At 39.2% G+C, this 12231-nt stretch overlaps 2 protein-coding genes across 4 annotated transcripts in view; one reads left to right on the top strand and one right to left on the bottom strand.

The window, feature by feature from the left end:
- The window catches only part of GPSM2 (G-protein signaling modulator 2), an 18086-nt gene that overhangs the window by 3185 nt on the left and 2670 nt on the right, over positions 1–12231 (top strand). The window contains exons 2-13 of the mRNA XM_017729736.1: positions 3023–3244; positions 4313–4448; positions 4913–5055; positions 5531–5654; positions 5915–6030; positions 7039–7194; positions 7898–8006; positions 8426–8555; positions 8871–8938; positions 10875–11051; positions 11820–11982; positions 12118–12229. Coding sequence (XP_017585225.1) covers positions 3023–3244; positions 4313–4448; positions 4913–5055; positions 5531–5654; positions 5915–6030; positions 7039–7194; positions 7898–8006; positions 8426–8555; positions 8871–8938; positions 10875–11051; positions 11820–11982; positions 12118–12229 — 1656 coding nt within the window. The remainder of the gene's footprint in view (positions 1–3022; positions 3245–4312; positions 4449–4912; positions 5056–5530; positions 5655–5914; positions 6031–7038; positions 7195–7897; positions 8007–8425; positions 8556–8870; positions 8939–10874; positions 11052–11819; positions 11983–12117; positions 12230–12231) is intronic.
- CLCC1 (chloride channel CLIC like 1) overlaps positions 11409–12231 on the bottom strand; it is a 15475-nt gene continuing 14652 nt past the window's right edge. For all 3 annotated transcript variants that reach the window (XM_017729734.1, XM_017729732.1, XM_008630223.2), the window contains one exon: positions 11409–11964. The gene's annotated coding sequence lies outside the window, so the exon portion shown is untranslated. The remainder of the gene's footprint in view (positions 11965–12231) is intronic.

Genomic DNA, 12231 nt, shown 5'->3' with positions numbered 1-12231 from the left:
GCAGGAACAGAATCTCATTAGAAGTGCACAGATGAATGGGGCTTGTTCTCTTCTCCTCTCAGCAGATACATTGAATCTCTTGTTTGGCCGTTGGGTGTTGAGTAAATAATTCAATTCAGCCCTGGGAACAGAGAAAGTAATGTCATATTCTCCTTGTAACTATTTAATGACTTCCTAAAACATTGATTAACCTGGCCCTGTCTAGTCTGCCAAAGTGCTGTTTAACCATTAGTAGTGACAGGTGGAGAACACCTACATAAAGCTCAAAGAACCCCAACAAAACCAAAAAAAAGTGTTAATTTGCATGAGAGCCCTTTAAGTAGCAGAGGGGAGGAAAAAACAAAACAAACCAAAACCAAACCTCTTCTGAATCCAGTTTTGGTACTTTGAAACTTTTAAAATAACTGAGTGATTTCATAGCTCTTATATAACCTGAATAAAATATTAATATTGAGTGCAGTCAACTGTGGAAATAAATATTTAATTTTCTCTGTTCTATTTTTGTATAGCTTATTTAGATTTTGAAATGGTAGGTCAGAAAGACTGGATCCAGATGGAATTAAAGCTTTAATTTGCTCTACAGATTCTAGCAACCTGTTAACACAACCTCTCTAGAGTTGTGCTCAAGAGAAGTGTTAATTTTTGCATTCTTTTTTTTACTCAAACAGTTATTAATGCCCATTTTCATTTCCTTCCTGTAATTCTGTTGAATTGAAATGCTGTAATAACAGCTGATTTTCATCAGTCTAAGCCTTTTGCTTCTTAGTTGTGTTCTGTATGAAAGACCCCACATCTTTCATTTTTATAAGCTACAATAAATCTAGGGTTGCAAAGTCAAATGATTATGTTTCAAGTTCCCTGATGAAATGGTAATGCTGCCTTGGCATTTGGCATTTTTTGGTGTAGTGTGAAATGAAATGAATGCAGTCTCTCAGGGGAGTTACCAGACTGCAGCACTCTCTGGTATTGGCCTTGTACCTTTTTTAACTTTGCCTTTTCTTCACTGATTATGTGGCTGATGTATCACAGTTAAATTTTTTTTTTTTAATTTAATGGAATAAATTCACTTATGGAAGCAGAGTGCAGTGTAACATTTTGACTGTTACGTCACACACACATTTTGCTGAAAGTTCTGTTCTTTTTAGCCATTCAAGCTAAAAATCCAAAGTGTGTGGCTCTGTAATAGTCCAAATCTGTGTACTGAGAAGCACCATATTTTCTAGCTGTCACTCTAATTGGATATGTCACTTAACATGAGGTGCCCGGAGAGAACCTCTTTGGATAGGATTAAGATTACCCAATGAAATGTTTTAAGTCTTAAACCTTCAGTTGGTGATGGTGTAATCATTTCTGCCTTTTTCTGTCTTACGTTCAACACATGCACAATGTAATGAGACCCAAGTGGTGTGTTGTAGCAAATAGGAATGCTTTAACTTCTCTGAGAAGAATTTCCAAACCTAAAAATACTGCATGTGTTATGGATATCCAACCTGAGAAGTTGGGCTTGGCAAGAACTTCTTGCTGGAGTTATCTTTTGCTGTCAGCATCTTTACCAACTACCAAACAGACAGTGCTTTTGATTGCAGGAGTCAAACATGTCGGTCATTTTGCTGTGCTTTAGTTGTGGCATGTCGAAGAACAGCAGGTATGGTAGTATTTTGTGTTTTGTATTGTACTTGTGATCCCAGTTCTAGTTCTTTCGGAAGTCATTAGGTTTTTCAAAAATATTTTCTTCCTGTTCAGATTTGAGTAGAATTTTGTATCATCAATTTTTTTCTAGTTTAGAAAAATAAAGAAATGTAAATATTGCAGGTATATTAAAAACTTCATCACTATGTCCAGTCAAAACATGTGGTCTGGTGTTTCCATTAAAATAACTTTTGCAAAAGGCAGCATTTGATTGTCCACCTTTTGGCAATATTAGCACATGCTTTTTCAACAATTACAGAATGTTTCTTACTGAGTTTTCATTTTGAAAAAAATCTTTAAAAAACCGGAATGCTGACATTTTTGTAAGCTTTTTAAAGTGCATGTATCTTGAAAAAGCTGGAGAACCATATTGCTTCAAGATTGAGACCTGGAGCTGTCGTCTTTCTCATCTTCTGCTCCCCTGCTTCCCTCGCATCTCAAAACTGGAAAGTAGGAGATGTTTCGATAAAATTTTTAATGCTTACTGAAATGTTACATTTTGTACTCCTGAACTCACAGGGGCAAAAATGCATGTGAATGGTTTTTGGCACTGTAGTTCTCTATCAGCTTTTGTTCATGTTCAAAATGTAATATTCTACAAGCTCATTTCTGACTGCAGTATTTCATACCTGTATACTTACACAATTACTTGTTATAATAGTAAAAAATATTCCAGTGGGTTCTGGAATCATGGTGTATCAGTGAAGTAACTTAAATTGACATACATTTTGTCTTAAATTGAACCTAGATATTTTTTCTTACACTGAGAATTTTCATAGCAGTGCCAGTATAAGAAATGAAGTTCCAAGGAGTATTGAATTACATAGGAAGCAACTTGGGGGAAATTAGTCTTTGATACACAGAATATTCTTATTTAGGTTTTTACCTGTGAATCATTTTGCAGGTTACTATGGTATCACCCTAAAAATTTAAGTGCTTCCATCTGTCAGAATCAGTATTTGTCAATAAGAGCTTGATTTCTAGGTAACTTATGAAATTATCTAGATGGTGAAAACTGTTTTTGAACCCTGTGGGTGCTACATATGGACAAAGAAGTGTTTGGTTTCCTCTCAGAGACTGAAAAAGAAAATAAGAAATTGTAGCTGCCTGTTTAAATATTATTTTCCTCAACACCATCCAAGTTGTAATTTTCATGTCAGGCTTAGTTTCTGTAATACTAAAAAGCAAGGTTCATTGGTTGTACTGTGGTGCTGACTCCCTGTCCTAAAGAAAGAGAGGTCCTCTGAGTAAAATAATGCCCTGTTCAGAGCTCAGGTGCTGGACAGAGTGTGGCATTCGGAGTGACTGTTTGCCTTTTGCTTCCCTGGTGCAGGATGGAGGCTTCCTGCCTGGAGCTGGCTCTGGAAGGCGAGCGCCTGTGCAAGGCAGGAGATTGCCGGGCTGGAGTGTCTTTCTTTGAAGCAGCTGTTCAGGTTGGAACTGAAGATTTACGAACCCTGAGTGCTATTTACAGCCAGCTGGGCAATGCCTATTTCTACCTGCATGAATATGCAAAGGCTTTGGAATACCATCACCACGATTTAACTCTTGCAAGGTAATTGTTCTCCATGTCATCCATTCTATGGATATGAGCAGCTGACTGTTCATTTTCCTGCCAAACCCTGCTGTTAACACTGGCCAATGAGTCAACATGGTGGTGGCAGAGGGCTGGGGGCCTGGCAGGTCAGGTCGCCTGGCTGCCCTCTAACCTGGCAGCTAATGCTTGGTCTAGCACCATAATCCTAGAACTGATTGAGGCCTCACCAGGTTTCTGGATGATTAAGTGGCTGCTTTAAATCCACCCTTTCTTTACCCTTCCGTGTTTCTAAAACTTAGTGTTCCTAATTCTCCAGATTGTTAAGCTGCTCTCTTGTTTACTAGACAGAACTCCTTAATGTTTATCTGTGTAAAACTCATAATGTAATACTGTGAAATTAAAACCCCATCCATTTCATATGCTATTCATGTATCTGACTTCTACTGATTTGTATAGATCCAATAAAAGACACAGGCATATAATGTACTTAACTGCAATTTATGCATAAATCTGTTCTTCTCCCTGCCTTAACATGTGCTACTGCTGTGATGTTGTGGGCATTTGTTTTGTTGTGCTGTCCCCCAGGTATGACAGTCTGAGTGGTTCAATGGCAGTCTCTTGCCTTAGTCTCATTTAGAATATAGAAATGAAGTAGTGCCTTGAGCTACAGAGGAGACTGTAACTCTTAAACCTTACAGTAAAGCATTTCGTTAAGTAAAAGGAGATAGTCAAGTAAAATGCAAATGCAGTTAAACTTCTAATGCTGTCTTTCTACATCATCTTTAAGAATTTTCTCTCTATTCTCTTCCTAAAAGATGTGAATAAAAAAAAAAAATGTTTAGCAGATGAGCCAATACCATGAATACCAGCAGCTGGCCAAACAGCACCAACAGAATGAGATGTCTGTATCCACAGATTGAACAATGTTTATGCATGCAGTTCAGATATAAAATGAACTGAACACATATACATTTACATGGTTGTAGTCTCTTTCCATAAATTCATGTAATTCTCTACCATACATTGACCAGCTGCTTGGTTTAAATCATGCACTGTTTTCTGGGTACTTCATTTCTGCAATTTTAGGACAATTGGAGATCTACTGGGAGAAGCTAAAGCTAGTGGGAATTTGGGCAACACCTTAAAGGTACTTGGGAATTTTGAAGAAGCTATTGTTTGCTGTCAAAGACATCTGGATATTTCCAGAGAGCTTAATGATAAGGTAAGAATTATACCGGAATCTGGATGTAAAGTGCTAAAACACATGCCTGAACCCTGTTGTACTTGTAAAGGAATTGTGCACCTTTCAGAGGGAAATAGTGAATACTCTATTATTTCTTCTAGGCAGTAAGAATCTGTTAGTTGGAATACAGTTGTTTGTACCTGGAAGACTATAGATCCAGGTTAAATATTATCCTATTTTCTGCTGGGTTTGTTTGTTTTTAATTTAATTTTTAATGGTAATTGACCTCAGGAATGTATCTTGCTCTTCAGAAAGAAGTAATATGCAAAACAATTGGATTGAGGGATACGACTGGGTAGGTGATAACATGTTCAGAATGGGCAGAGTGTGTGTTGACAAGTAATTAAGGAACTTTTTTCCTATCTGTGGATTGTACAAATAGTTGCTATGACAGAAGTCTTTGAAGCATGAAATTTTAATGCCTTCTTTAACTTCTGGTTCAGGTTGGAGAAGCAAGAGCACTGTATAATCTGGGAAATGTATATCATTCTAAAGGGAAAAATGTAGCTAATGCTGGGACTCATGATCCAGGGGAACTTCCAGATGATGTGAAAAATGCTTTACAAAAAGCTGCAAATTATTATGAGTAAGTAGTAGCTTTAAATGTTGGGGGCTGGGAGGATATGATCATGTAGCTCCTTAGAATATGGGAGATTTGCAGGGCCCTGAGCTAAACTATGGAATGCTTCTTTGCAGAACTGAGGTACCTGTCAAGTTGGTCTTCCCAACAGGACAGTGCACTGGTTTTTTTTATCATGCTCTCCCATGTAGTTAAAACCAGCAGAATATTCTTCAGGCTGAGACAACTTGTTATACCTGTGTGTGTAACTAGAGGGGAGCACACTGGCTTGAATAAGAATGCAGTGGAGTTTGGTATCTGAGAGGAAATATTTCCTACTCAGATTCATGGTTATATGAAGGCCATTAAAACAGGCCAAAGTAGAATACTTCTACCTTTTCCTTTATATAAGAATTTTTAAAATTATTATTTAAATGACTGTGAGAAAAAACCCAAACCTTTTAAAAGTTGCTATTCTCCTCCTCACTTTCCCCCAAAACAGGGAAAACCTGACAATAGTAACAGAGCTGGGTGACAGAGCAGCACAAGGGCGTGCCTTTGGAAATCTGGGAAACACACACTATCTTCTGGGCAACTTCAGGAGTGCAGTTTTAGCCCATGAACAGGTACAACAATGTGCTAGTAGTGAATTCTGTTCTAGCAGAATATCAGGTTGCTTCTGACCTTTAGTACATGTATTGTGTTGGATCTTGTTGCAAGCTTTTTAATGAAGGTTTTAAATCTTAATGGCACAACTTCAAGTTTTGCTGTTCTTATCAAGCATTGTTGACCTAAAGAATGCATTTTTTTCATGCATTTCTGCATGCAAATGTATGTTACAAAGTATAAAGTGGAGTAAATAATGCAGTTATTTCACATTTTTAAGCGTCTCCTAATTGCAAAGGAATTCGGTGATAGATCAGCAGAAAGAAGAGCATACAGCAACCTTGGAAATGCCTACATATTCCTGGGGGAATTTGAAACTGCTGCTGAATACTACAGGTGAGTGACTGCTGATAAACACAATTTATACCTCTTGCACAGTTTAATTCTGTTGTGCCTGGTACTGTAGCTTACTGTGGAACAGCCATCTCTTCAATATACACTTCAGAAAAAACTCTGTTTAGCTAAGAAGTTTTTCCTTTGTTGTTTAACTATTCTAGCTCTTTTAAGGGAGGGGAAGCATTAATGCTTTTTATTTTTTTAACTCTTGTTACTTTAAATAGATTCTTTGCAGTACTGTAGACAGAACATCTTCCCACTGCTAGGCATTTATTCCCTTTATTCTAGAAGCAGGCATTACTGTCTTAGCTCTTAGTGAGTTCTGGAATGATGTGAGTAGCTCTCCTACCCTGAGATGGGTGGCTGCCTCAGGTGTGCTCATCAGCTGAGAGAGGTGGTGCACAGCAACATAAATTTACATCTTTAGTCTGTATTTTCAAGCCAGACTTCTTGATTTCTGCACCACTAAGCAGTTGCTGCTGTACTTGGGAAAGTAAAAGCTTGGCAAAGGTACAATATAGGTGTTATCAGCATCTTACTGGGTTTTCAGAGCACACCTGTTCTTAGGGAGAAAACCCTCAGTACTGAGCTTATAGATCCCTCTTAGCACTCCAATTCTTCTTGCCCAACTGGGCTGGGCTGGCTTGGTGGATATAGGCCTATCCTGCCATGCTGATGGGGAAGTAGGTATTGTAACACTGGTATTAAATGGTGCATCCTGCCAGGGAAACTCCTACAAATTTATTAATGAAGCAATAAATTAAAAGACGCTATTTGAGGTATCAGGCTGCTCGCTAATAAAGTAGGTGGAAGTAGGTTGCAGTGGAGGGGAGTGGAAGACTTTGTAAGTCTGGAAGTGTAAGAGTTTTATGTAAGATAGATAAATTAGGGCACCAGGCTGGCAAAACATCGGCTAATCCATTACTAAATTGTGTAACTGATTTTTGGGTGTGCACTTCGAAACCTTCTCCTTGCAGTGGTTTCTGAGGTGAGTGACCTCTCTTCCAGGAGGACGCTGCAGCTGGCGCGGCAGCTGAAGGACAGAGCTGTGGAAGCTCAGGCCTGCTACAGCCTGGGGAACACCTATACTCTGCTCCAGGACTATGAGAAAGCAATTGATTATCATTTGAAACACCTTGTGATTGCTCAGGAACTACATGACAAGTAAGCCCTAAGAGATTGTTTAATGTATGTGTGACACTCCTGTTGCCTTCAACTCTACTGTCATTGTTCCCTATGTGACAGCTGCGTTAATGTGAATTCCCTCAATGCTGGGCTTTGGTTTTCATATGGAAAACAAAAATTACGCATGATGGTATTTCAGCTAATGAGTCTTGAGATGAAAGACAAATTGATGAATGACTGTTTCTACATCACCTCCTGTCAGCACATCTGTGTAAATTAAGGAAAGGAAAAGCAGATCTTTCTTTCATGACTTCATTATAATAAATCACCTTACTGTCATAAGAATCTGTCTCCTACTTGTCCACAAGCTAATAATCAAGGAAGAGATAGGGGAAGGAGAATAACGCAGCATCAAGCAATGTTTATATTACAATCCTGATTTCTGAGGCCTTTTTCATAATATCAGGTGCAACCAAAATTTTTTACATTTAAATGTACATCTTCCTAAGTCAGTAAGAATACGGAGGACTAATAAAGCATGCAAACTGAGGAAAAGCAAAGTAGGTTATACAATGTTCCATGGTTACAAAACTCATTTGTTTGCTGTGAGCTTAAAAATTAAAATTTTGATTAAATTTGTTTATATTTATTTATAACCAGATCACACTCCTTTAAATACAGTATTTAATGTGTTGGTGTTGGAATGGCCTCTGATGATTGCCTTTGGTTTTTTTTGGCCCAGCAAATTACTGTGGCAGTGCTGTGAAAATTTAGGGAATGCATACACTGCTCTGGGAAATCACGACCAAGCCATCCATTTTGCAGAAAGGCACCTGGAGATTTCGAGAGAGGTATGATTTTCATACTCCCGCTATGTTGGCTGTTGGTTTTTGCTCTCACTCACAAGGAGGTTTTACGGAGGTATGTCCATGCATCGGATTTTGAGCAACAGAATGCATTTTGAATGATTTCAGAGATGTTGATTCCACGTTGTTTCAGCCACCCTCTCACTGCAGTTAGCTCCTTAGTTCTAGTGTCACCACTCACACTGTTGTCATGGACTCTAAGTTAGTAACCTAGCAGAGATTATTTCAGGCTTTGTTATGTTACCTGTTAGTTGTTACTTCTTCAGAAAGATGTTCTCAGTCTTCAACCAGGAAAACTTTTTCAGCCTTTTCCTCTCAGAAATCTAGGGGACAAGAACTGCTCTACACTTACACGTGTGAGTATTCACTAAGGTAACATAACTGCTTATTTGATTTGCTTGAAGGTAGGAGACAGAACTGGAGAACTCACTGCCAGACTTAATCTCTCAGATCTTCAAATGGTTCTTGGATTAAGCTACAGCACGAACAACTCCATGATGGCAGAAAGCCACATGGTGGAAAACAGTTTGAATGGTATGTGCCTCTTTCTGCAGTACTTTCCCACCAGAGAACTTCAAAAAGAATCTCTTGTTTGAGTTCTTTACTGCCCATGGTTGAGTATGCAAATTTGCATACTCACCAGCTAAAAAAGGTTCTTGTGCTATTGGACCCCTTCAGCACCTCCTTTTCTGGAGGATTTATATTGAGAATCACAGATTAGTGCTTAGTTTCTTCATGTGTTCTAATTGTGTCTGTGTCTTGGACCTTGGACCTTAGATGAGTACAGCCACAGCTTTGCAAGTGACACCATAAATTTTAATAATGAAAAGATGAATTTGTCTCTTGAAGGTGGCAGACCAAGAGGACGCCGTTACAGTATGGAAAACATGGAACTTATGAAATTAACACCAGAAAAGGTTGGCACTTTGCTTTTCTGTTCTGCTGCTGAGATTGCAGCAAAACATTTCTGAAGGTGTGCTGATGTGCCATTTGCCTCTCCTTTTAATTTAGTTGATCTTAGGAGTTCCAAAACAGCAGGTCTAACAATACTAACAAATAATACTTTTGTCATTAGGTAACAGTCAGTGTGTGACAGATAATGGTTGTAGTGGCTTGTGGGAAGCTTGCTTTATTCCCTGCATGAATGAGAAGGAATGGGGTTCTGTAATGTGCATCAAAGGAATTCTTTCATCTCTTTATAGAAATGGTTTGAGGTTGCAGCATGGAAGTAATTCAGAGTAAAATTCCTAAGCTCTAGCTCAATGCTTCTGAACACTTCTTCTTTGGTTACAGTCATTTTATAGGCACTTAAAATACATGTTGTGTTTTTCACTTTGAGATTTTAACCAACTTGCAAACCATCAGAAGCTTCAACATCCATCTTGAGTAAGGATGCTATTTCAGAAATGCTGCAGCTGAGTCACAGACAGGCAAAGCAACTTCCCCCAAAGCTGAGAGAAATCTCTTGGAGATGGGAGTTCCTGGTTAAAATCCTTGTGCCAGTCTATGAGAGATTTCCTTCAAATTCTGCCTTTCAGCAGTGGGCTGGCAGTTCTGCATAAATGACTCCAGTGGCAGACTGAATTTGGTATTTTTCCCTCCACACTGGGATATCTAATTCCAGTCTCTTCAGGTGAGGCAAAGCCTGTTAATCAAACAGGCAATGAAATCTCAAAGCGTGTGGACAGTCAGTGCAGCTGAGGTTGGCACTGGTGCTCAAAAGCCTCTTTGGGTACTGCTTTAGCAAGACTCCGTGTTTAGTCTAGGGCAAGGTGTCTGCAGGGAACCTTCTGAGCTTTTGGCCGCTATCAGCTGGGTTTTTCTTACTCTCTGAATCTTTTTATCTGGGAGCACTTTTAAAATATGTATCCTCTAACAGTCTGTGCCCTGAATACACTGAAATGTGTCCTGTAGATTTTTGGCATTAATCTACTGTTGCAGTCTAGTGCTTATGAAGGGTTTTCTTCAAGGTACTTGTTGAGTAGATTCTGCAAATTCCTTCCATAAATGTCTGGTGTGTAGAACATCCCCTGACCTGGGCATTGGGGTTTGACTGTACAGGATGGCATCTTCTCAAAGTCCATATGCTGGTGTTCAGTAAAGCCTTGAAAAGGAAATCCACTGTTTGGCAGTGTTGCTGGAAGATTTGTGACTCTGTTCATGATTTCTGATGTTGAATCAGGAAAAAAAGGGTTTGCTTTTATTGAGTTACAAGAGTCTGTCAGTTGTGGATAATTCTGTTTATTTCAGAGGAAGTTTTAGGAAAAATCTGTCAGGTTGATAAAGCTATCCATTCTGTTGTTTAGTGAAAGGAAATGGTTAGTCCTGTTCATTCTTGTGCTGCCATTTGTCTCCCTCTTTTTTTCAATCTTTATTGGGAAGTTTGTGTACATCAGGGATGGCTGGTTGAGTAGCTGCATTTGTGTAAGGGTTTGTTTTGCTCTAACACTTTGTAATATGGAGTGGAGTTTTTTTTGTGTTTTTCTTTCCAGTTTTGAAAATGCCAGGTGGGAAATGCCAGCTGTGCCTGCAGTTCAGAACTTAAATTAACTGCCTTTCCTGCACTGCAGTCAGCAAGGACAATTTCAGTGTGTTTAATTAAAACCACTATTTGATCATGTTTTAATCCATCAGGTGTTACACCACAGTTCAGTTTGCAGACTGACCAGTAACAGCACTAACCTGCTTCTGCTAACAGCAGCTCAGGAATTATAACCACATCCTCATGGCTGCATGAACAAATTTAATGTAAAGCTGCCTCATTTTGGGAAGCAAAAGCAGCAGCAAGTAAGAGGTAACAGTACTGGTAAAATAAAATCAGAAGGCTCAATTTCCTGACTCTTGTTTTCTTAGGTTCCGAACTGGAATAGTGAGATTCTTGCTAAACAGAAACCACTGGTTGCCAAAACTTCAGCAAAACTTCATTTTGTAAATCGACTGAAAGGCAAGAAGTACAAAAATGGCACCACCTCCAAAGTTTTGCAGGATGCCAGTAATTCTATTGATCATCGAGTTCCAAACTCTCAGAGGGTAGGTGTGGTGAGCTGTGGAGATCGTGGCCTTTACTAATCTTTGTGTGATTAGAATTGTGGAAAACATCTTCTGCAGCTGTCCTGGTCAGTTTAACTTGATTTAAATTGTGGCTCTAAACCGATGCAGAATCGGCCACTCTACAGCTCTCTCAGGGATGGTGCCAGCTTTAAGATTTTCCTACTAGTGCAACATTTTATTCCTGGTGGATGTTTTTAAGTTAGACCTCAGCTTGCACATAAATTTTATTTCTAAGTCTCTTCTAGACCACACTTCTCCAAACTTAACAAAATCTTGTTTTTCTGATTCAGGCAGTGAGAGATATTTTGGACATACTTTTTAGGTTATTATGCTCTTGAGAGAAGTCAGTTCAACATAAAAGAACTGAGTCATTTTGTCATAGACCTGAGGAGACAATGACAACTATTCATTGCTGCTCTTGTTTCTTTTTCCTCTCATGGGCATTTGGGGTTTTGTTGGATTAATGGCTGCGGAGGAGTAACTGCAACTGTACCATGATCAGAGCACTGTTTCTTTCCATTTCAGAGAATGAAACATTTCTAATGTATTTTACTCTCCAAAATGCTGCCCTATCATTAGCATCTCCTCCTATGATATCTGGCTATAGAAGCTGTTGACTAAAAAAATTCATTTAATAAATTTCAGATACACAAATATCAAACATATCACTGGACTAAAACTCTGCTGCAGTTGTCCCAGCTGTAGGTACTCTTAAGTTCAAATACCCCTAAATCTTCTCCTTTTCAGAAAAGCAGTCGGGAGACAATGGCAGATGAAGGCTTTTTTGATCTGCTGAGTCGGTTCCAGAGTAACAGGATGGATGATCAGAGGTGCTGCTTCCAGGAGAAGAACAGACTCTCAGCTGCTTCAGTGGCAACATCCTCTACTCCACCTAAAACAATGATAAAATGTAATTTTTTAAAAGTAAAATCTATATTTGACTTGAGTTTTTGCCAAATACTATTTTCAAAATGTATTTGCATGCAAGACTCACTACAGCAATGGATTTACCCCTAGGCTAACTTGTTTTGTCTGTCCTGCCCAGCCTTTTCCACGTCCGTGGTGTCCCCGCACACGGATGAGTTCCTGGACCTGCTGGCGAGCTCGCAGAGCCGCCGGCTCGACCGCCCGCGGGCCAGCTTCAGCGAGCGGGCCGGGC

This window comes from Corvus brachyrhynchos, unplaced genomic scaffold (genome assembly GCF_000691975.1).
Source record: "Corvus brachyrhynchos isolate BGI_N302 unplaced genomic scaffold, ASM69197v1 scaffold101, whole genome shotgun sequence".
Taxonomy (NCBI): domain Eukaryota; kingdom Metazoa; phylum Chordata; class Aves; order Passeriformes; family Corvidae; genus Corvus; species Corvus brachyrhynchos.
This window is presented reverse-complemented; position numbering and strand designations above follow the sequence as displayed.